The sequence below is a fragment of the Vulpes lagopus genome, chromosome 6 (assembly GCF_018345385.1).
Source record: "Vulpes lagopus strain Blue_001 chromosome 6, ASM1834538v1, whole genome shotgun sequence".
Classification (NCBI taxonomy): Eukaryota; Metazoa; Chordata; class Mammalia; order Carnivora; family Canidae; genus Vulpes; species Vulpes lagopus.
Genome location: NC_054829.1, coordinates 15,191 through 40,573, shown reverse-complemented (window position 1 = coordinate 40,573; position 25,383 = coordinate 15,191). Strand labels below are relative to the sequence as shown.

The 25,383-nt window shown below is 42.2% G+C and overlaps 2 gene segments (V, D, J or C); both read right to left on the bottom strand.

The window, feature by feature from the left end:
- LOC121492976 overlaps positions 1–11,095 on the bottom strand; it is a 287,174-nt gene extending 276,079 nt beyond the window's left edge. The window contains 3 exon segments of the C gene segment in view: positions 9,299–9,306; positions 10,530–10,834; positions 10,937–11,095. Coding sequence covers positions 9,299–9,306; positions 10,530–10,834; positions 10,937–10,982 — 359 coding nt within the window.
- A 12,962-nt stretch (positions 11,096–24,057) lies between these two features.
- LOC121493302 lies at positions 24,058–24,685 on the bottom strand. The segment is given in 2 exon segments: positions 24,058–24,464; positions 24,568–24,685. Coding segments are annotated over 2 exon segments (453 nt in total).
- Positions 24,686–25,383: the final 698 nt, after the last annotated feature.

The following is a 25,383-nucleotide window of genomic DNA, read 5'->3' as shown; positions in this document are numbered from 1 at the left end:
ATTGCCCTGGGTAACATTGACATTTTTACAATATTAATTCTGCCAATCCATGAGCATGGAATATTTTTCCATCTCTTTGTGTCTTCCTCAATTTCTTTCAGAAGTGTTCTATAGTTTTTAGGGTATAGATCTTTTACCTCTTTGGTTAGGTTTATTCCTAGGTATCTTATGCTTTTGGGTGCAATTGTAAATGGGATTGACTCCTTAATTTCTCTTTCTTCAGTCTCATTGTTAGTGTATAGAAATGCCATTGATTTCTGGGCATTGATTTTGTATCCTGCCACGCTACCAAATTGCTGTATGAGTTCTAGCAATCTGGGGGTGGAGGCTTTTGGGTTTTCTATGTAGAGTATCATGTCATCGGCGAAGAGGGAGAGTTTGACTTCTTCTTTGCCAATTTGAATGCCTTTAATGTCTTTTTGTTGTCTGATTGCTGAGGCGAGGACTTCCAGAACTATGTTGAACAGCAGTGGTGAGAGTGGACATCCCTGTCTTGTTCCTGATCTTAGGGGAAAGGCTCCCAGTGCTTCCCCATTGAGAATGATATTTGCTGTGGGCTTTTCGTAGATGGCTTTTAAGATGTCGAGGAAAGTTCCGTCTATCCCAACACTCTGAAGGGTTTTGATCAGGAATGGATGCTGTATTTTGTCAAATGCTTTCTCTGCATCTAATGAGAGTATCATATGGTTCTTGGTTTTTCTCTTGCTGATATGATGAATCACATTGATGGTTTTACGAGTGTTGAACCAGCCTTGTGTCCCAGGGATAAATCCTACTTGGTCATGGTGAATAATTTTCTTAATGTGTTGTTGGATCCTATTGGCTAGTATCTTGTTGAGAATTTTTGCATCCATGTTCATCAGGGATATTGGTCTGTAATTCTCCTTTTTGGTGGGGTCTTTGTCTGGTTTCGGAATTAAGGTGATGCTGGCCTCATAGAACGAATTTGGAAGTACTCCATCTCTTTCTATCTTTCCAAACAGCTTTAGTAGAATAGGTATGATTTCTTCTTTAAACGTTTGATAGAATTCCCCTGGGAAGCCATCTGGCCCTGGACTCTTGTGTCTTGGGAGGTTTTTGATGACTGCTTCAATTTCCTCCCTGGTTATTGGCCTGTTCAGGTTTTCTATTTCTTCCTGCTCCAGTTTTGGTAGTTTGTGGCTTTCCAGGAATGCGTCCATTTCTTCTAGATTTCCTAATTTATTGGCGTACAGCTGTTCATAATATGTTTTTAAAATCGTTTGTATTTCCTTGGTGTTGGTAGTGATGTCCCCTTTCTCATTCATGATTTTATTAATTTGAGTCTTCTCTCTCTTCTTTTTAATAAGGTTGGCTAATGGTTTATCTATCTTATTAATTCTTTCAAAGAACCAACTCCTGGTTCTGTTGATCTGTTCCACAGTTCTTTTGGTCTCGATATCATTGAGTTCTGCTCGAATTTTAATTAACTCTCTTCTTCTGCTGGGGGTGGGGTCTATTTGTTGCTTTTTCTCTAGTTCCTTTATGTGTAAGGTGAGCTTTTGAATTTGAGATCTTTCCAGGTTTTGAATGTATGCTTGTATTGCGATGTATTTCCCCCTCAGGACTGCTTTTGCTGCATCCCAAAGATTTTGAACGGTTGTATCTTCATTTTCATTAGTTTCCATGAATCTTTTTAATTCTTCCTTAATTTCCTGGTTGACCTTTTCATCTTTTAGCAGGATGGTCCTTAACCTCCACGTGTTTGTGGTCCTTCCATATTTCTTGTTGTGATTAAGTTCTAATTTCAAGGCATTATGGTCTGAGAATATACAGGGGACTATCCCGATCTTTTGGTATCGGTTCAGACCCGATTTGTGACCCAGTATGTGGTCTATTCTGGAGAAAGTTCCATGTGCACTTGAGAAGAATGTGTATTCAGTTGAGTTTGGATGTAAAGTTCTGTAGATATCTGTGAAATCCATCTGGTCCAGTGTATCATTTAAAGCTCTCGTTTCTTTGGAGATGTTGTGCTTAGAAGACCTATCCAGGGTAGAAAGAGCTAGATTGAAGTCACCAAGTATAAGTGTATTATTATCAAGGTGTTTCTTGAGTTTGGTTATTAATTGGTTTAAATATTTGGCAGCTCCCACATTCGGGGCATATATATTGAGGAGTGTTAAGTCCTCTTGTTGGATAGATCCTTTGAGTATGAGATAGTGTCCCTCTTCATCTCTCACTATAGTCTTCGGGGTAAATTTTAATTTATCTGATATAAGGATGGCAACCCCTGCTTTCTTTTGAGGACCATTTGAATGGTAAATGGTTCTCCAACCTTTTATTTTCAGGTTGTAGGTGTCCTTCTGTCTAAAATGAGTCTCTTGTAGACAGCAAATAGATGGGTCCTGCTTTTTTATCCAGTCTGAAACCCTGCGCCTTTTGATGGGGTCATTAAGCCCGTTCACATTCAGAGTTACTATTGATAGATATGAGTTTAGTGTCATCATATCTATTCAGTCCTTGTTTTTGTGGATTGTTCCACTGAACTTCTTCTTAAAGGGGAATTTTAAGAGTCCCCCTTAAAATTTCTTGCAGAGCTGGTTTGGAGGTTACATATTCTTTCAGTTCCTGCCTGTCTTGGAAGCTCTTTATCTCTCCTTCCATTTTGAATGAAAGCCTTGCTGGGTAAAGTATTCTTGGTTGCATGTTCTTTTCATTTAGGACCCTGAATATATCCTGCCAGCCCTTTCTGGCCTGCCAGGTCTCTGTGGAGAGGTCTGCTGTTACCCTAATATTCCTCCCCATAAAAGTCAGGGACTTTTTTTCTCTTGCTGCTTTAAGGATCTTCTCCTTATCTTTGGAATTTGCAAGCTTCACTATTAAATGTCGAGGTGTTGAACGGTTTTTGTTGATTTTAGGGGGGGATCTCTCTATTTCCTGGATCTGAATGCCTGTTTCCCTTCCCAGATTTGGAAAGTTTTCAGCTAGGATTTGTTCAAATACATATTCTGGCCCTCTGTCCCTTTCCGCGCCCTCAGGAACCCCAATTAAACGTAGGTTTTTCTTCCTCAGGCTATCATTTATTTCCCTTAATCTATCCTCATGGTCTTTTAATTGCCTGTCTCTTTTTTCCTCAGTTTCCCTCTTTGCCATCAACTTGTCTTCTATGTCACTCACTCGTTCTTCCACCTCGTCAAGCCTCGTCGTTAGGACTTCTAGCTTGGATTGCATCTCATTTAATTGATTTTTAATTTCTGCCTGATTGGATCTAAATTCTGCAGTCATGAAGTCTCTTGAGTCCTTTATGGTTTTTTCTAGAGCCACCAGTAGCTGTAAAATAGTGCTTCTGAATTGGCTTTCTGACATTGAATTGTAATCCATATTTTGTAACTCTGTGGGAGAGTGGGCTGTTTCTGATTCTTTTTTTTGAGGGGTTTTCCTTCTAGTCATTTTGCTCAGTGCAGAGTGGCCAAAAACAAGTTGTATTGGGAAAAGGAGAAAAAGAGAGAGAAGGAAAGAAAAGAGAAAAAGAAAAAAGAGAAAGAAGAAAAAAATAGGGGAAAAAGAGAAGAAAAAGAAAGAAAAAGAAAGGAGAAAAAAGAAAAAAGGGGGGGTGGGGGAAGCAATCAGAAATCAAGAAGAAAGAGAGAGAAAAAAAAAAAGCACAAAACAAAACAAAACAAAAAAAAAAAACAAAAACAAAAACAAAAAAACAAAAAACAAAAAAAACCACGGGGGAGTATCTTCCGATTCTGTGTAGTTTAAGTCCCTTGATTTCCCTTGGAACTGGTCCCTCTCGCTGGTCTTCTGGGGGAGGGGCCTGCTGTGCTGATTCTCAGGTGTTAGCACTTGGGGGAGCTGCTCTGCCCCTGCCTGGTGCAGGGCTCGGTGGGGGTTGTTCACCCCGTGAGGCCCCGGGAGGAAGCCACAGTGGCGGGGGCAGCTCTGGGACCCTGGATCCAGCCCCCGCAGTAGCTCCGGGGCTCTCCTTCTGCAGGGCCTGGGGGCTCCGGGGCGGGGCCGCTGATCTGCTCAGTTCCAGGCAGGAGCGTCCTTGCTGTCCTGGGCCCTCCCGGCCTCTGCCTGTCCCGGGGGAGGCCGGATCCTGGGCTGTGTCCCGGCGCCCTGTGCTCCGGGGCCTGCGCTGTTGGATTCGCGCTCCCGGCGGTGCAGCCCCCTCCGCGGAGCCGCCGCCCGAGCCTCTCCGAGCTGTTCCCGGAGCCGCGCAGCCCCCTCCGCGCGGAGCTTCTTCCTCTGCGCGAGCCGCCGCCGCTGAGCTGTTCCCGGAGCCGCGCAGCCCCCTCCGTGGAGCCGCCGCCCGAGCCCCTCCGAGCTGTTCCCGGAGCCGCGCAGCCCCCTCCGCGCGGAGCTTTTTCCTCCGCCCGAGCCGCCGCCGCTGAGCTGTTCCCGGAGCCGCGCAGCCCCCTCCGCGGAGCCGCCGCCCGAGCCCCTCCGAGCTGTTCCCGGAGCCGCGCAGCCCCCTCCGCGCGGAGCTTCTTCCTCTGCCCGAGCCGCCGCTGAGCTGTTCCCGGTGCCCCGCAGCCCCCTCCGCGGAGCCGCCGCCCGAGCCCCTCCGAGCTGCTCCGGGTCCCGCCGAGCGCTGCAGCCCTTAGGGAGCTCGGCGCATCTCCCGGGGTGCAGTTCCTCTGTTAGTGTCCCAGGGAGCCCGAGGGCGTCCCCGCCTTTCTGGGGATCCTGCTCCAATTCCCGGGGAGCCCCTTTCCGCGGGGAAGGTCGGTGCAGCTCCTGCTCCTCCGGGACGGGGCTCTCCTGTCCTGGGGACACTCGCCCCGGCCTCAGCCCGGCTCCTCGCGGGGCCCCTCCCCCTTGGAGGCCTTTTGTTTCTTTATTTCTTTTTCCCCGTCTTCCTACCTTGATAGAAGCGCGAACTCTTCTCACTGTAGCGTTCCAGCTGGTCTCTCTTTAAATCTCAGGCCGAATTCGTAGGTTTTCAGGATGATTGGATGGTTTTCTAGGTAATTTGCTGAGGACAGGTGACCTGGAGACCCTACTCCTCCGCCATCTTGCCCCTCCCTGTGTTCAATTTTCTAAGTATAAGTGTATTATTATCTAAGTATGTCTTACTTTAGTTATTAATTAATTGATATACTTGGCAGCTCCCACATTCGGGGCATAAATATTCATGATTCTTAGGTCCTCTTGTTGGATAGATCCTTTAAATATGATATAGTGTCCCTCTTCATCTCATACTACAGTCTTTGGGATAAACTTTAATTTATCCAATATAAGAATGGCTACCCCTGCTTTCTTTTGAGGACCATTTGAATGGTAAGAGGTTCTCCAACCCTTAATTTTCAGGCTGTAGGCATTCTTAGGTCTCAAATGAGTCTCTTGTAGACAGCAAATAGAGGAGTCTTGCTTTGTTATCTGGTGTGAAACCCTGTGTTTTTTGATGGGATCATTTAGCCCATTCACGTTCAGAGTTACTATTGAAAGATATGAATTTTTATAGTCATCATGATACCTATTCAGTCCCTGCTTTTGTGGATTGTTTCCTTGGACTTCCTCTTTCTTTTACAGAGTCCCCCGTGATATTCCTTGCAGAGCTCATTTGGTGGTCACATATTCTTTCAGTTTCTGCCTATCTTGGAAGCTCCTTATTTCTCCTTCTATTCTGAATGAGAGCTTTGTAGGATAAAGTATTGTTGGCTGAAGGTTCTTCTCATTTAGGACCCTGAATACATCCTGCTAGCCCTTTCTGGCCGGCCAGGTCTTCATGTAAAGGTCTGCTGTTAATCTAATATTTCTCCCAATATAATTTAGGGATCTCTTGTCTCCTGCTTCTTTAAGGATCTTCTCTTTATCTTTGGAATTTCTAAGTTTCACTGTTAGGTTTCAAGGTATTGATTTTTTTTTAATTTTTATGGGGCATCTCTCTATCTCCTGGATCTGAATGCTTGTTTTCCTCTCCAAGTTAGGGAGGTTCTCATGTATGATTTGTTCAAATATGCGTTCTGGTCCTCTGTCCCTCTTGGCTCCCTCTGGAACCCCTATTATACGTAGATTTTTTTCTCTGTCATTTATTTCCCTTAACCTTTCCTGATGGTGTTTTCATTGTTTTTCTCTTTTTTCCTCAGCTTCCTTCCTTGCCATCAACTTGTCTTCTGTGTCACTCACTCGTTCTTCTTACTCAGTAACCCTCATCGTTAGAACCTGCAGTTTGGATTGCATCTCATTTAATTGATTTTTAATTTCGACCTGATTAGATGTAAATTATGCAGTCATGAAATCTCGATTCTTTTTTTTAAATATTTTATTTTATTTTTTTTAATTTTATGATAGTCACAGAGAGAGAGGGAGGCAGAGAGAGATAGGCAGAGAGAGAAGCAGGCTCCATGCACCGGAAGCCTGATGTGGGATTCAATCCTGGGTTTCCAGGATCGTGCCCTGGGCCAAAGGCAGGTGCCAAACCACTGCGCCACCCAGGGATCCCCTGAAATCTCGATTCTTTTATGCTTTTTCTCAGAGTCATCAGTATATTTATAATTGTTCCTCTGAATTTGTTTTTGACATAAAATTGTTACCCAAATTCTGTTACTCTGTGGGAAAGAGGACTGTTTCTGCTTCTTTCTTTTGTGGTGAGTCCTTTCTTCTAGTAATTTTTCTCAGTGCAGTGTGTCTAAAAACGTGTTTTACTGGAAAAAGGAAGAAAAAAAAGAAAACAAGGCAAAACAAAAAACAAAAACAAAAACAAAAACAAAAAAACAAGGGGAGTCCTCTGATTCTATACACTGTAAATCCCTTGACTCCCCCTGGAGCTTTCCAGCGCTGCTCAGCCAAGAACTTGCTCTTACCCTGTCTTTCCAGCTGGTCTCCTGTGGGAGAGGCCTGCTGCGCTGATTCTCAGGTGTGTGCACGTGGGGGAGCTGCCCCACCCCCTGCCAGGTGCAGGGCTCAGTGGGAGCTGTTTATCCTGTGAGGCCCCTGCTCAGTCCCAGGTACAAGATGACACTAGGAGGAACAACAACAGTGGTGACAGCAAGCCTTCCAGCCCTGGAGTCAGCTCTCGCAGTAAGTACCCCAATGTCCCAGTCCACACTGGCTTGGATGCTCCAGCATCAGGGCCACTATCTGCACTGTTTGGGGCATCTGGTGGCAGGAGAGTCTCGCTGTCCTGTGCCCTCCCCACCTCCCCCCATCCCAGGGGGATGGAAGGATCCTGGGCTTTGTCCACCTGGTGCCCTTGGGTCTGGGATCTGTGCTGCTGGAGTTGCACTCCCAGGGCGAGGCTCCCAAAGGCAGCAGGGCACAGCCCAGTCCCTCTGGAGCCACTGCCTCAGCTGCTCCCAAGGTGCCACCAGGCTCACACTCCAGGTCTTTACAGAGATTGGCCCACAGTTTGTGGCTCACTGTCCCCTGGAGCACACTTCCTCTGTTAGTGACCCCCGGATCCTGGGTGCTCCACAGCCCCTCCTGTGGTTCTGTCCAAGTTCCCTGCTAAGTGCCTTTCTGTCCGGGAAGACTCCGGTGTGGATTTTTGAGGCTTCTGCTTCTCCAGGACTGGGCTTTCCTGGAGGCTTTCTCCACCTGGCTTTAGCCTACTTCCTCACAGGAGGCCCTCCCCCACTGATTCTTTTTTATTTTTATTTTTTTAAATTTTATTTATTCATTCATGAGAGACACACACACACAGAGAGAGAGAGAGAGAGGGAGGCAGAGACACAGGAAGAAGGAGAAGCAGGCTCTATTCAGGGAGCCCGACATGGGACTTGATCCCGGGTCTCCAGGATCATACTCTAGGCTGAAGGCAGCACTAAATTGCTGAGCCACCCAGGCTTCCCTGTTTTTTAATCTTTATTTTTTCTGCCTTCCTACTTTTAGAAGCTCAAACTCTTCTCTCTGTAGCATTTCAGCTATTCTCTCTTTAAATCTCAGGTAGAATTTGTAGATTTTCAGGATGATTTGAAAGTTATATAGGTAAGTTGGTGGGACAGATGAGTTTGGTGAAACAGTGGGACACCTGCACCCCAATGTTTCTAGCAGCAATGTCCACAATAGCTAAACTGTGGAAGGAGCCTCAGTGTCCATCAAAAGATGAATGGATAAAGATGATGTGGTTTATGCATACAATGGAATATTACTTAGCCATTAGAAATGATGAATACCCACCATTCCTTCAATGTGGATGGAACTGGAGGGTTTATGACAAGTGAAGTAAGTAAATCAGAGAAGGACAATCATTATACAGTTTCATTCATACGGGGAAAATAAAAAATAGTGAAAAGTAATAAAGGGGAAAGTAGAGAAAATGAATGGGAAATATCAGTGAGGGAGACAAAACATGAGACTCCTAACTCTGGAAAATTAACAAGGGTTAGTGGAAGGTGAGGTGGGCGGGGGATTGGGGTGACTGGATGATGGGCACTGAGGGGCACACTTGAGGGGTTGAGCACTGGGTGTCATAATATACTTTGGCAAATCTAACTCCAATAAAAAATATACAAAAAGTTGTGGCTTATATATAGAGTGGGATATTACACCGCCATCAGACATGATGAATAACATGAAATAACATTTCTTTCAACATGGATGGAACTGGAGTTATTATATTGAGAGTAATAAATCAATCACAGAAAGGCAATGGTATGGTCTGACTCATGTGTGGAATATAGGAAATATTGAAAGAGACCATAAGGGAAGGAGTGAAACTTAGTGGGGCAATACTATAGAGGGAGACAAATCATGAGAGACACTTAACTCTGGGAAAAAAAATGAGGGTCGCTGGAAGGGAGGGGGTGGGGATGGGGTTACTGGGTAATGGGAGTTAAGGTGGGCACATAATGTGATGAGCACTGATTGTATAGTAAATGTTGGTAAATTCAATTTAAACAAAGAAAAAAATTGAGATTAGCATGCGCCCCCTGCTGGAACATCGTACATGGGAAGGGCGGAATAAACCACAGACACTCATTCTCAAAGTTCTGGACTCTGGGACTTCTGAGGTCCAGGTGCAGGCCAATGTCGTGTCTGGAGAGCAACCACGTCCTAGCCTGTTCTTTTCCCGTCACCTCACATGGGGCCATGGCACAGGGAGCTTTCCCAGTCCTGGTGTATAAGGGTCCTGATCCAATCATGGGGCTGCACCTCCTGAAGCCACCTCCTTCCCCCAACTCATGGGCCTTAGGTTCCAACATGGGGATGGCAGATGTCACGCACAGTGAGCTGACATCAGCACATGAAGGATCCATGATTTATTCCCTGCAGATGGAAGGTCCTCCAATCCACCTGCTCACCCTGAGGACCTCATGGATCCAGTAGGAGCTTCTGGTCTCTGAGCACACCATGTACACATGATCTTCAGAACCAGCTGGTGACCTTGGGGAGAGGACAGCTTCCATCTGAGACCTGGGTAGGATCTTGGCCTATTTGTATTATCATTTTATGATTCATGCTGCTTCCAAATATTATTCTACTCCTTTCCCTGTGATTAAGACATTTGTCTACTGAGAATGACCATGTCTCTCCTTTGTCCTCCCAGTTTGATGCTCCTTTAGTGAAATTATTCCTCACACCAGGTCCAATCTTTATTGCCTGCTAGCTCCCTGATATTTCTTCCTCATTCTTCTGCTCCACCAAAAGAATAAGAAAGCAAACAATAACCCAGGAGTTCCCTCTTCTTTTAAATATTTTATTTATTTATTGATGAGAGACACACATAGAGAGAGAGGCAGAGACACAGAGAAAAGGAGGAGCAGGCTCCATGCAGGGAGCCCAACGAGGGACTGGATCCCATGTCTCCAGGATCACACCCTGGGCCAAAGGCGGAGCTAAAACGCTGATCTACCCAGGCTTCCCTACTTCCCTCTTTTGAAGCAGTTGGGACACTGACTCCACACAAGCCCCTTGTGGAGCAGGAACCCGTCCCTACCACTGACCCACAACACACACCCTGAGCCAGTGTTCTTCCCTGTCACCATTCAAGCATTTATATGATGAGAGGCCTGCCTGGCTCTCATCAGACATGAAGGTGAAGGTGATAAAAGATTATACTCTTGTGATTGTGTGTGTATGTGTGACCTCTGAGTCCACCTCCCTACCATGTCATGCTGAGAATTTCTCTCACACTGAGGCCGTTATTAACATTTTTGTAGAATGTCTCTATTCCCTTGTGTTGATCAGATATTCCTCTATACTGTGATGTGGAAGACAAGATGTTAGCTTGGGGACTTGTGATCCACAGTGAGTGCCACTAGGACTCATGAAAATGTTCAGATGACTTGAATGGAGTTATTTGTAATTGATTAATATTTTGGGTCAGGAAACGTTAAGTATAAGTAAGTGCAGGTGCTATAGTTGAGTGCCTAAGTCTCTAAGAAAGAGACTGAATAGTTAAACACATAATCAAGTGTTCAGAGAGACTCCCTGGGGAAAATGCTCCTTGGAGAGGAAGCCCAGACCCTGACAGGAAGCCTGCCCAGAACCTCCATCTGCACCTGCTACTGGGCCTTCAAGACAGAAGTGGTGAGGAGTGTGCACCCCCTAATGGTCTTAATCCGCTTCTGCAGGGAGGTTTGTGTCTGGGCTCACACTGAGGTCCCCTCATTGTGTCCCTTCGCACAGTAATACACAGCCGTGTCCTCGGCTCTCAGGCTGTTCATCTGCAGATACAGCGTGTTCTTGGCGTTGTCTCTGGAGATGGTGAATCGGCCCTTCACAGCGTCTGCGTAGCTTGTGCTCCTTCCATCACTGCTAATGTATGCGACCCACTGCAGCCCCTTCCCTGGAGCCTGGCGGACCCAGCTCATGTAGTAGCTACTGAAGGTGAATCCAGAGGCCACACAGGAGAGTCTCAGGGACCCTCCAGGCTTCACCAGGTCTCCCCCAGACTCCACCAGCTGCACCTCACCCTGGACACCTGCAGACACAAGACATCCTGGTCAGGAAATTGTCCCACATCCCCTGTTTCTCTCACTCACCTCCACTCACGTACTCAAGGTCTCTCTTCTCCATGAATTACCTTTTAGAATAGTGAGAAGGAAAACCAAGCCAAGCACAGACTCCATGGTTGTTTGTCTGTGTTGTGTTGTGAACCCTGAATGGGGTCACCTGGGGATCCTGGAACTGGGGCTGCTCTCCCAGCTGCAGGGTCAGGGCTGGGCTGGTTTAATCAGTGGAGAGAGAGCCTTATTTGCATGTTCTTTGACTATATAGTCAGCTCCAGACTTAGAATTCAATTCTTTACAAGTTATATACAAACATTACTTCCTAACCCTAGATGACTTTCTTTTGGTGGCACGGTGGATTTATGATGTTCTAATTCATCAGTGTATTTATCTTTGCCTTTCTGTGCCTTTTAAAAAGTTTTTATTGGGCAGCCTGGGTGGCGCAGGGGTTTAGCGCTGCCTGCAGCCCAGGGCGTGATCCTGGAGATCCGGGATCGAGTCCCACATCGGGCTCTCTGCATGGAGCTTGCTTCTCCCTCTGCCTGTGTCTCTGCCTCTCTCTCCTGCTCTGTATGTCTCATGAGTAAATAAAATCTTAAAAAAATAAAATAAATGTTTTTATTAATATAGGTCACTTTTAAAGAGCATTTTTCTCCTTAATAAAATTTAATCATAAATATTTATTTTTGATACCAGTTTAAAGGGAATTGTTTTGTAAATTTTATACAGAAAATTTGTTAGTGTGTAGAAATTAGCTTTTTTGTCTATGTTGATTTTATATCCTGAATTTCCGTGAGCTCATTAATTACTTGTGTTTTTGCATTGATTTTCCTCTTTGACTGTGTATATGCAAACAAATCATTTAACTTCTTGTTGACTGATTTTAATATCTTTTATTATTGCTTAATTTGTATGGTAATCTTTGGCATGAATGTTTTCCCTCTTTTCTGTCAGATTCTTTGTTCTAATATTTTGTTTGATATATAGCATATCTAGGAGAGCAAATGAATATCGTTTTGCATTCGGAGATCCCTAATATATGGTGTGATGCAGGATCTCTGGACAGGACAGGAAGTCTGTTCACAACTTCTGCCCAATTCTCATTGTAGATTTGAATTTGAGCCTTTAGTCTGATAAGACATTTCCAAATATCTTCTCCCATTCTGTAGGTTGTCTTTTAATTACTTTGAGTGATTCCTTTGCTGTGAAAATGCTCTTTCCTTGATGAAGTCCCCATAGTTCATTTTCCTTTTCTTTCCCTTGCCTCTGGAGACACGTCTGGAAATGGTTGCAGCCGAGGTAGAAAAGGTGCTGCTTGTGTTCACCTGAAGATTATTCTTTTTTCTTTTTTTAATAATATATTTAATTGCTATTTATTTGTGTTCAATTTGCCAACATACAGAATAACACCCAGTGCTCATCCCATCAATGGGTGACGGGCATCCCATCACCCATTCACCCCCCCTGACTTCTTTCGCCTGAGGATTCTGATGGTTTCCTGACTCACATTTAGATCCTTCATCAACTTTGAGTCCATTGTTTTGAATGATGTCAGAAAAGTGTCCCCTTTCATTCTTCTGCATGTGGGTCTCCTGTATTCCCAATGGCATTTGTTGAAGACACTTTCTTTTTTTTCCATTGGATATTATTTCCTTCTTTGTCAAGAATTTTTGACCACAGAGTTCAGGGTCCATTTCTAGGTTCTCAAACTTTTCTATTTATCTATATGTCTGTATTTGTGCCCGTGCCATACTGTCCTGATGATCACAATGTTGTAATTTATCTTGACAAGCAGAATCAGGATATCTCTAGCTTTGCTTTACCTTTTCAGGATTGCTCTCACCATTTGAGGTCTTTGTGGGTCCTTAAAAATTTTCAGATTATTTGCTCCCACTCTGTGAAAAATGCTGGTGATATTTTTATACAGATGGCTTTGAGTGTGTAACTGGCTCTTGATAGCATAGATATTTTATCAATACTTATTCTTCTAATATATAAGAATAAATATTTTCTATCTACTTGTGTATTCCTTACTGTCTTTCATAAGTTTTATGGAATGTTTAGACTATAAGTCCATCCTTCTTTGGTTAGGATTTTTCATTACCTGATGATTTCTGGTGCACTTATAAATTGCATCCTGTCCTTGATTTTCTTTTTTCTGTTTCATTTGCACTGTATAGAAAATCCACTGACTTCCTTGTATTGATTTTACATACTCCAATTTTGCTGAGTTCTAGTATCAGTTCTAGCAATTTTTTCAAAGGAATTTTTGGGATTTGAACTTAAAGTATCTTGTGTGTGAAGAGTGAACATTTGATTGTTTCTTTGCTGATTTGGATGACTGTTACTTCTCTTTGTTGTCTGATTGTTGAGGCTAGGGCTACTAGCACGATGGTAAAGAACGGCGGTGATGGTGGACATCCCTGTCCTGTTCCTGATCTTAGGGGAAAAGCTCTCAACTTTCCCCTGTTTAGGATGACATTCTCCATGTGTCTGTGTAGATGGCTTTTATGATGTTGAGTATGTCTCCCTATCTCTACACAGCAAGAGTTTTATTTTTTTATCAAGAAAGTATAATCTCTTTTGACCAAGCTTTTTGGGCTTCAGTTGAGAGGATAAAATGGTCCTTATCCATTCTTTTATTAATGACTCAAATCCCATCATTTGATTTGCAGTTGCTGAACCACCGTTACATACCATAAATTAATTCCATTTGGTCATGGTGAATTATCCTTTTAATGAACTGTTGGATCCTGTTGGTTAGGATCTTGGTGAGAATTTTGCATCCATATACATCAAGGATATTATTATATAGTTCTCCTTTTAAGTTTGATATTTGTCTGCTTTTGAAGTCAAGGTAATGCTGCCTGCAGAAAATGAGTTTGGAAGTTTCCTTTAATTTCTATTTTTTGGAATATTTTCAGGATATGTATTAATTCTATTCCAATGCTTGTTACATTCCCATGGGCAGCCATGTGTCCCTGGACTTTTGATTGTTAGAAGACTTTTAAATATGTTTGATTTTCATTTACTGGTTTTGATTCTGTACAGCTTTTAAATTCATTCCTGTTTCAGATTGGGTTGTTTCTACATTTATAGGAAGACATCAATTTCTTCCAGATTGCTGAATTTGTTGGCATGTTATTGCTCATAATCCCTCTCTTTAATAATTTATTTTTCAATTATTTATTCAATATCTTATTTAAGTTCAATTTGCCAACATATAGTAACACCAAATGCTCATCTCATCACATGCCTTCCTTAGTGCCCAGCACCTAGGCACCATGTCCCACCACCCACCTCCCCTTCTGCAACCTTTTGTATGAGTCCCTGAGATAGGAGTCTCTCATGGTTTGCCTTCCTCTCCAAATTATCCCCACTCAGTTTTCCTTGTTCCCTATGATCCCTTTCACTATGTCTTATATTCCACGTAAGAGTGAAACCTTGATGATTGTCCTTCCCCGATTGGCTCATTTCACTTGGCATAAGACCATTTAGTTTCATACATGTTGGTGGAAATGGTAGCTATTCATCCTTTCTGATGACTGAGAAATATCCTTTTGTATATATAAACCCTTTGTATGTATATCAATTCATCTTTCTTTTTTTAATAAATTTATTTTTTATTGGTGTTCAATTTGCCAACATACAGAATAACACCCAGTGCTCATCCAATCAAGTGCCCCCCTCAGTGTCCACCCCCCAGTTATCCCCACCCCCCACCATCCTCCCCTTCCACTAACCCTAGTTCTTTTCCCAGAGTTAGGAGTCTTCCATGTTCTGTCTCCCTTTCTGATATTTCCTACCCATTTCTTCTCCCTTCCCCTCTATTCCCTTTCACTATTATTTATATTCCCCAAATGAATGAGAACATACACTGTTTGTCCTTCTCCGATTGACTTATTTCACTCAGCATAATACCCTCCAGTTCCATCCACGTTGAAGCAAATGGTGGGTATTTGTCATTTCTATTGGCTGAGGAATATTCTTTTTTTTTTTTTATTTTTTTTTATTTTTTATTTTTTATTTATTTTTTATTTTTTTTTTAATTAACTTTTATTGGTGTTTAATTTACCAACATACAGAAAAACACCCAGTGCTCATCCCGTCAAGTGTCCACCTCAGTGCCCGTCACCCATTCCCCTCCAACACCCGCCCTCCTCCCCTTCCACCACCCCCAGTTCGTTTCCCCGAGTTAGGAGTCTTTATGTTCTGTCTCCCTTCCTGATATTTCCCAACATTTCTTTTCCCTTCCTTTATATTCCCTTTCACTATTATTCATATTCTATTGTATACATAAACCACATCTTCTTTATCCATTCATCTTTCAATGGACACCGAGGCTCCTTCCACAGTTTGGCTATTGTGGACATTACTCCTAGAAACATTGGGGTGCAGGTGTCCTGGCATTTCACTGCATCTGTATCTTTGTGTTTTTTTAAATTAATTTTTATTGGTGTTCAATTTACCAACATACAGAAAAACACCCAGTGCTCATCCCGTCAAGTGTCCACCTCAGTGCCCGTCACCCATTCCCCTCCAACACCCGCCCTCCTCCCCTTCCACCACCCCTAGTTCGTTTCCCCGAGTTAGGAGTCTTTATGTTCTGTCTCCCTTCCTGATATTTCCCAACATTTCTTTTCCCTTCCTTTATATTCCCTTTCACTATTATTTATATTCCCCAAATGAATGAGAACATACACTGTTTGTCCTTCTCCAATTGACTTATTTCACTCAGCATGATACCCTCCAGTTCCATCCACGTTGAAGCAAATGGTGGGTATTTGTCGTTTCTAATGGCTGAGGAATATTCCATTGTATACATAAACCACAGCTTCTTTATCCATCATCTTTCAATGGACACCGAGGCTCCTTCCACAGTTTGGCTATTGTGGCCATTGCTGCTAGAAACATCGGGGTGCAGGTGTCCCGACGTTTCACTGCATCTGAATCTTTGGGGTAAATCCCCAACAGTGCAATTGCTGGGTCGTAGGGCAGGTCTATTTTTACCTCTTTGAGGAACCTCCACAGAGTTTTCCAGAGTGGCTGCACCATTTCCCATTCTCACCAACAGTGTAAGAGGGTTCCCTTTTCTCTGCATCCTCTCCAACATTTGCGGTTTCCTGCCTTGTTAATTTTCCCCATTCTGACTGGTGTGAGGTGATATCTCATTGTGGTTTTGATTTGTATTTCCCTGATGGCAAGTGATGCAGAGCATTTTCTTGTTGGCCATATCTATGTCTTCCTCTGTGAGATTTCTCTTCATGTCTTTTGCCCATTTCATGATTGGATTGTTTGTCTCTTTGCTCCTGAGTTTAATAAGTCCTTTATAGATCTCAGAAACTAGCCCTTTATCTGATATGTCGTTTGCAAATATCTTCTCCCATTCTGTAGGTTGCCTTTTAGTTTTGTTGACTGTAACCTTCGCTGTGCATAAGCTTCTTATCTTGATGAAGTCCCAATAGTTCATTTTTGCTTTTGTTTCTTTTGCATTCGTGGATGTATCTTGCAAAATATTCCATGTTCATGGATTGGCAGAATTAATATTGTGAAAATGTCAATGTTACCCAGGGAAATTTACATGTTTAATGCAATCCCTATCAAAATACCATGGATTTTCTTCAGAGAGTCAGAACGAATTATTTTAAGATTTGTGTGGAATCAGAAAAGACCCCAAATAGCCAGGGGAATTTTAAAAAAGAAAAGCATAGCTGGGGGCATCACAATGCCAGATTTCAGGTTGTACTACGAAGCTGTGGTCATCAAGACAGTGTGGTACTGGCACAAAAACAGACACATAGATCAGTGGAACAGAATAGAGAATCCAGAAGTGGACCCTCAACTTTATGGTCAACTAACATTCGATAAAGTAGGAAAGATTTTCCACTGGAAGAAAGACAGTCTTTTCTTTCTTCTCCTCACAATGATTTTGATGGATTGTTGTCTGACATTTATATCTTTTAACCATTTGACTTTATCTTTTTGTCTGGTATAAGACAATGGTCCAGTTTAATTCTTCTGCAGGAGCTGTTCAATTTTCCCCATGCCAATTTTCTTTGAGACTGTTTAATTTTCCCAGGGGATATTCTTTCCTATTCTGTCGAAGTTTATTGACCATACATTTGAGGGCCCATATCTGGGTTCTCTACTCTGTTCTATTGATCTATATGTTTGTTTTGCACCAGTGCCACACAGTTTGGATTATCACAGTTTTGTAATACAGCTTGACATCAGGCATTGTAATGCCGCCTGCTTTGATTTTCTTTTGCACCATCCCATTGGTATTTATGGTCTTTTCAGCTTCAATTCAAATTTTAAGATTCTTTTTCTACGTGTCTGAAAAATGATGGTATTTTGATAGAGATTACATTAACTATGTAGATTTCCTTGGGTAGCATAGACATTTAAGAATATATATATATATATATATATATATATATATATATATATATATATAATAAATTGACGTTTTATTGGTGTTCAATTTGACAACATATAGAAGAACACCCAGTGCTCATCCCATCAAGTACCCCCTCAGTGCCTGTCACCCAGTCACCCCCACCCCCTGCCCACCTCCCCCTCCACTTTGTCTAATTCTTGAGCATGGAATGTTTTTCATTCCTTTGTGTCTTCCTCAATTTCCAACCTAAGTGTTCTTGAATTCTCAGTGTACACATCCTTTACCTCTTTGATTTGATTCACTGTTAATTATTTTTGTTTTGTTGTTGCAATTATAAATGCCATGGAATCCTGGGTTTCTCTTTGTACTCTATCATTGTTAGTGTAAAATGTACCTGACTTCTGGGCATTGAATGTATATCCTGCTACTTTGCTGAATTGCTGACTCAGATATAAAATGTTTTCCTGGAATCCTTTGTGTTTTCTATGTGGAGTACCTTGTCATATGTGGAGAGTGAAATTTTGACTTATTTTTTCTTGATTTCCAAACTTTTATTTCTTCTTGCCTGATTGCTGAGTCAAGGACTTCCAGTGCTATATTGAAGAACTTTTTTGAGAGTGGACATTCGTGTCATGTTCTTGACCTTAGTGCATGATATCATCTTTCTCTGCTGTTAAGAGGATCATTTTCAATCCAACACCTCTAGATTGAAATTGAGTTAGTGGATAAACTTTTTTCTTGCTAGGGGTCATCCAAGAATTCTGCAGTAGCAAATTCTCATATCAGAAAACTGGTTTCAATATGAACACCTAAATAAGAGATGAGAAAAGACACGACATCCTTATAAATGTGTATATCCAATACAAAGATCACTGACATTGATGCTGTGATCATGGTCCAAGATACTGACCCCACCAGAGGACTTTCCTGTTTCTTGAATTGTTAATGCCTCTGTAGCCTCGTGTCCTGCATGCACTTTTTGCTCCTTGTAGCATGCTTGCTGGTTGATCTGGGTGATCCTGTGATGCACACCAAGTCAGTTTGTCTCCTGTGAAGCATAAGTTGATGAGCATCAGGATATTGATAATGTTTTTGTATTTAGGGACAGGAATAAGCAATGCATGTGAATGTTTCATATGTGTAGTTTAGTGTATTTCTCTTCCCATTACAAGTATATTTGTAGGTAAACCCTGAATAGGTCAACATAGAATCCTGTGTCCAGAGAGTCTCCCTGGGTTAAATATTTGATGGAAAGGAAGCCCCAGACCCTGGCACAAAAGTGACAAACAAAGGATCACGAGGTTCAGCCTGAATATGTAATAGGTACCTTGACATCTCATATGCTGACGGTATTATAGTGTGAAGTTGTCCAAGACGACATCATTAAACCGATCCCATGCTCATGCATCCCTCCCCTGTAGGATGGGAACCTATCACATAAAGCCCCCACCAGTGCTCCTGCTGGAGGAGAGCAAGAAGACACTGAGCAGAAATTATTTGAGACCCACATCTCCTGTGCCCATCCCAGAAACAGAACTTGGCTGCTATGGAACGCCTTCCAATCCAGCATCCTGTAGTCACAGGAGGGACCCCATAGGATCTGAAAGAGGAATAGTGTTAACACCAAAATCGTCTGGGGTACATGGAGTTGGTGGTCCATTTCTGGATTCTCTCTTCTTATCCTTTGATCCATGAGTCTGTTTCTGTGCCAGTACCACACTGTCTTGAAGATCACAGTTTTGTAATACAGCTTGATGTCAGGCATTGTGATGTCTCCTGATTGTTTTTCTTCTCAACATCCCTTTGCCTATTCAGGGTCTTTGCTGGTTTCATACATTACACGATTGTTTATTCCAGTTCTGAGAAAAATAGTGGTAGTACTTTGACAGGGTTTGCATTGACTGTAGATTTGGGTAGCACAGATATTTTGTCAATATTTGTTCTTCTAATCCATGATGATAGAATATTTTTCCATTTCTTTGTGTTTTCTTCAATTTCTTCCTTAGTTTTCAGATTACACATACTTTTTCTCCCTGGTTAGATTTGTTCCTTCTTGCCTGGTGCTTTTTGGTGAAATTATAAGTGGAATTCATTCCTTGATTTTTTTTCTACTTTTTCGTTTTTAGTGAATAGGAATGCCACTGATTTCCATGTATTAATTTTATATGCTTTGACTTACTGAATTCCTGTGTTCTAGCAGGTTTTTGTTGGAATCTTTTGGGGTTTCTACATAAAGTATCATGTCATCTGTGAAGCGTGGAATTTTGACTTTTTCTTTGCTGATTTGGATACAGTTTACTTCTTTTCATTGTCTGATTGCTGAGACGAAGACTTCTAGTACTATATTGAAGAGTGATGAGTGAACATCTCTGTCGTGTTCCTGACCTCATGGAAAATGCTCTCAATTTTTCCCTGTTGAGGATGATATTGACTCTGGGTTTTTTTTTTTTTTAAGTGGTAATTTTATTTTATTTTTTTTTCTTTAATTAACTTTTATTGGTGTTTAATTTACCAACATACAGAAAAACACCCAGTGCTCATCCCGTCAAGTGTCCACCTCAGTGCCCGTCACCCATTCCCCTCCAACACCCGCCCTCCTCCCCTTCCACCACCCCTAGTTCGTTTCCCCGAGTTAGGAGTCTTTATGTTCTGTCTCCCTTCCTGATATTTCCCAACATTTCTTTTCCCTTCCTTTATATTCCCTTTCACTATTATTCATATTCCCCAAATGAATGAGAACATACACTGTTTGTCCTTCTCCGATTGACTTATTTCACTCAGCATAATACCCTCCAGTTCCATCCACGTTGAAGCAAATGGTGGGTATTTGTCGTTTCTAATTGCTGAGTAATATTCCATTGTATACATAAACCACATCTTCTTTATCCATTCATCTTTCGATGGACACCGAAGCTCCTTCCACAGTTTGGCTATTGTGGCCATTGCTGCTAGAAACATCGGGGTACAGGTGTCCCGACGTTTCATTGCATCTGAATCTTTGGGGTAAATCCCCAACAGTGCAATTGCTGGGTCGTAGGGCAGGTCTATTTTTAACTCTTTGAGGAACCTCCACACAGTTTTCCAGAGTGGCTGCACCAGTTCACATTCCCACCAATAGTGTAAGAGGGTTCCCTTTTCTCTGCATCCTCTCTAACATTTGTTGTTTCCTGCCTTGTTAATTTTCCCCATTCTCACTGGTGTGAGGTGGTATCTCATTGTGGTTTTGATTTGTATTTCCCTGATGGCAAGTGATGCAGAGTATTTTCTCATGTGCTTGTTGGCCATGTCCATGTCTTCCTCTGTGAGATTTCTCTTCATGTCTTTTGCCCATTTCATGATTGGATTGTTTGTTTCTTTGGTGTTGAGTTTAATAAGTTCTTTATAGATTTTGGAAACTAGCCCTTTATCTGATATGTCATTTGCAAATATCTTCTCCCATTCTGTAGGTTGTCTTTTAGTTTTGTTGACTGTATCCTTTGCTGTGCAAAAGCTTCTTATCTTGATGAAGTCCCAATAGTTCATTTTTGCTTTTGTTTCTTTTGCCTTTGTGGATGTATCTTGCAAGAAGTTACTGTGGCCGAGTTCAAAAAGGGTGTTGCCTTGTGTTCTCCTCTAGGATTTTGATGGAATCTTGTCTCACATTTAGATCTTTCATCCATTTTGAGTTTATCTTTGTGTATGATAAAAGAGAGTGGTCCAGTTTCATTCTTCTGCATGTGGATGTCCAATTTTTCCAGCACCATTTATTGAAAAGACTTTCTTCCAGTGGATAGTCTTTCCTCCTTTGTCAAATATTAGTTGACCATAGAGTTGAGGGCCAACTTCTGGATTCTCTATTCTGTTCCATTGATGTATGTGTCTGGTTTTGTGCCAGTACCACACTGTCTTGATGATGACAGCTTTGTAGTACAACCTGAAATCTGGCATTGTGATGCCCCCAGGTATGTTTTTTTTTAATTCCCTGACTATTCGGGGTCTTTTCTGATTCCACACAAATCTTATAATAATTTGTTCTAACTCTCTGAAGAAAGTCCATGGTATTTTGATAGGGATTGTATTAAACGTGTAAATTGCCCTGGGTAACATTGACATTTTCACAATATGAATTCTGCCAATCCATGAGCATGGAATATTTTTCCATCTCTTTGTGTCTTCCTCAATTTCTTTCAGAAGTGTTCTATAGTTTTTATGGTAAAGATCCTTTACCTCTTTGGTTAGATTTATTCCTAGTTATATTATGCTTTTTGGTGCAATTGTAAATGGGATTGATTCCTTAATTTCTCTTTCTTCAGCCTCATTGTTAGTGTATAGAAATGCCTCAGATTTCTGGGCATCGATTTTGTATCCTGCCATGCTACCAAATTGCTGTATGAGTTCTAGTAATCTTGGGGTGGAGGCGTTTGGGTTTTCTATGTAGAGTATCATGTCACTGCAACGACAGAGAGTTTTACTTCTTCTTTGTCAATTTGAATGCCTTTAATGTCTTTTTGTTGTCTGATTGCTGAGGCTAGGACTTCCAGTACTATGTTGAATAGCAGTGGTGAGCGTGGACATCCCTGTCTTGTTCCTGATCTTAGGGGAAAGGCTCCCAGTGCTTCCCCATTGAGAATGATATTTCCTGTGGGTTTTTCATAGATGGCTTTTAAGATGTTGAGGGATGTTCCCTCTATACCTATACTCTGAAGAGTTTTGATCAGGAATGGATGCTGTATTTTGTCAAATGCATTCTCTGCATCTAATGAGAGGATCATATGGTTCTTGGTTTTTCTCTTGCTGATATGATGAATCACATTGATTGTTTTACGAGTGTTGAACCATCCTTGTGTCCCAGGGATAAATCCTACTTGTTCATGGTGAATAATTTTCTTAAAGTACTGTTGGATAATATTGGCTAGTTGAGAATTTTTGCAGAGGAAAACCTCTTGATCACTGTTTTAGTCAATACAGGTAACAGAAAGATATCTAAACTGGAATGTAAAACAATGATATAAAGAGTAGAAGGTGGACTTGAAGAAAAGATAGAAGACAATAGAGGTTCCATTTCTGCTGAGATAATTGAGCTATAATTGATTCTGGCCAAATTAAAAGTAATATAATCAAGATGCTACCCAAAATGGATTTCATAAAATGATGATGTAAGAAATGGAGGTGTAAGTCAGCATTTAAGAAATGGAGGTGTAAGTCAGCATTAGGGAAGATAAAATTAAAAAAAAATAACGACTGAGAAAAAGCTGAAACAAAGTTAAACAACCAAAGATGAAAATTTTCAAATATCAACAAATTTTGAAACAATAACATTCCTAAAATAGAAGACCTAGGAGGGCAGAGAGAAAAAGGGGCAGATTATTTATTCCATGAAATAGTAAGTGAAAAGCTCCCTAATCACAAATTACACAGACATCAACATCCAAGAAGTACAGATACTCACATGAGATTTAACAAAAGTAGACCATCTCCAAGGAATTATATAGTTAAACTCACAAAGGACTCAGACAAGAAAGGAGTCTGGAAAGCATCAAGCAAACTGCTCTCATGACCCTCACAGCCATCATTCTATCAGCATCTGGAAGATGATGCTCAGACTCAGGTCCCACAGGGTCAGCAAATCCCCTTTCCCTGGAAAGGTTGATAAATCACCATCATTACACTAAAGTTCCACAATCTCCCAGCCCCCTGACTGCCTGTAAAGGTTCTCACTCTGTGTGTCCACTGGGTCTTGTTCACACAGAGGCCTAGGATTGTCCACAGGTTCCTCCTCTCTGCAGGAGTGAACATGTGAGTAATCCACCCTTTACCTCATGGATGGAAGTTATCAGGGACTTTTCATGACAAATGCAGCAGGAAAAAACCATAGCATCAGTGAATGGGGTCCACGTGTCACTAGTGTCTTTTCCTGTGCCAACTGCTGGAACAACATACATGGACTGGGTGGATTAAAAAACAGACACTCATTCCCACAGTTCTGGAGTCTGGGAAGCCTGAGTTCCAGCTGCAGGCAGATGTGTCTGGAGAGAGCTCATATTTTATCATATACTTTCAATTATTCCCTCACGTGGGGACAAGAGAATGGAGGTTTCCCTGTCCTGGCATATAAGGGGCCTTATCCAGACATGACACTGCACCTCCTGACCTGAGTGTTCCCATAAAGCCCCACATGCTCCCCTCATTACATGGGCTTATGATTCAACGTGGGGATGGTAGAGGTCACACAGATTGAGCAATATCAACACCTGAAGGATCCATGAGTTATTCCCTCCAGATGGAAAGTCTTCCAATCCAGCTCCTCACCCTGAGGATCCTCAGGGATCCAATAGAAGATTATGGTCCATGTGTGAACTGTGTGCACACATGACCTTTGGAACCAGCTGATGACCTTGAGTAGAGGACAGCTTCGAGCTGAGAGTCTGGGTAAGACCTCAGGTGTCTTCTATTTCATGCTTTTTGCTGTTTTCATGATATCACTTTACTCATTTTCCAATATTTCAGATCGTTTCTCTCTACTTGGATTTTGGCTACTTTTACTGGTTGACCTCATATTCATCATTCTCAACATGGATATATTTGTAATTATTTCATATTTAGTCCCAAGTGTAATCAAGTCTAAGCATATGTGTGCTATCTCCATATATCAATAGTTGCTTCCTAAAAAAAAAAAAAAGAAATCCAAATGGAATAGGTAAACACAGAATCATGTGTCCAGAGAGTCTCCCTGGGGGAAATTGCTCCATGGACAGGAAACCCAGACCCCGACAGGAAACCTGCCCAGAACCTCCATCTGCACCTGCTCCTGGGCCTTCAAGACAGAAGTGATGAGGAGTGTGCACCCCCTGGTGGTCCCAATGCCCTTCTACACGGAGGTTTGTTTCTGGGCTCACACTGAGGTCGCCTCACTGTGTCCCTCGCACAGTAATACACGGCCGTGTCCTCGGCTCTCAAGCTGTTCATCTGCAGATACAGCGTGTTCTTGGCGTTGTCTCTGGAGATGGTGAATCGGCCCTTCACAGCGTCTGCGTAGCTTGTGCTACCTCCATCATACCTAATCCATGCGACCCACTGCAGCCCCTTCCCTGGAGCCTGGCGGACCCAGCCCATGTGGTAGCTACTGAAGGTGAATCCAGAAGCCACACAGGAGAGTCTCAGGGACCCACCAGGCTTCACCAGGTTTCCCCCAGACTCCACCAGCTGCACCTCACCCTGGACACCTGCAGACACAAGACATCCTGGTCAGGACACTGTCCCACATCCCCGGTTTCTCTCACTCACCTCCACTCACATACTCAAAGTCTCTTGTTCTCCATGAATTACCTTTAAAAATCGCGACAAGGAAAACCCAGCTGAGCACTAACTTCATGGTGAGTTGTCTGTATTCTGTCCTGATCCTGGATCGGGGTCACCTGAGAATCCTGAGCTGGGGATCCTCTCCAGGCTGCAGGGTCCTTGCTGGGATGGTTTAATGAGTGGAGGGAGGGTCTAATTTGCATGTCCTCTGACTATATAAGCAACTCCAAACTTAAATTCCATATTTACACATTATAAAGAAGGATTACTTCAAAATTCTAGATTACTTTGTGTAGATCACACTGTGACTATATGATGTTCAAATTTACCAATGTACTTATCTTTGAATTTCTCTGTGGCCTTTTTTACACTTTCATTAATATAGTTCATTTTTAGTAGAGTATTTCATCTACTTAGTAAAACTTAAGCAAAAATATTTATTTTTGATGCCTGTCTAACTGGGATTATTTTTTTTAACTCAATCTTTGTCTTTTATTTTAATAACTTTATTTTTTATTGGTGTTTAATTTGTCAACATACAGAATAACATCCAGTGCTCATCCCGTCAAGTGCCCACCTCAGTGTCTGCCACACAGTCATCCCCACCCCCTGCCCCCCTCCCCTTCCATCAACCCTAGTTCATTTCCCAGAGTTAGGAGTCTTTCATGTTCTGTCTCCCTTTTTGATATTTCCCACTTATTTTTTCTCCTTTCCCCTTTATTTCCTTTCACTATTTTTTATATTCCCCAAATGAATGAGACCATATAATGTTTGTCCTTCTCCGTGGACTTATTTCACTCAGCATAATACCCTCCAGTTCCATCCACGTCGAAGCAAATGGTG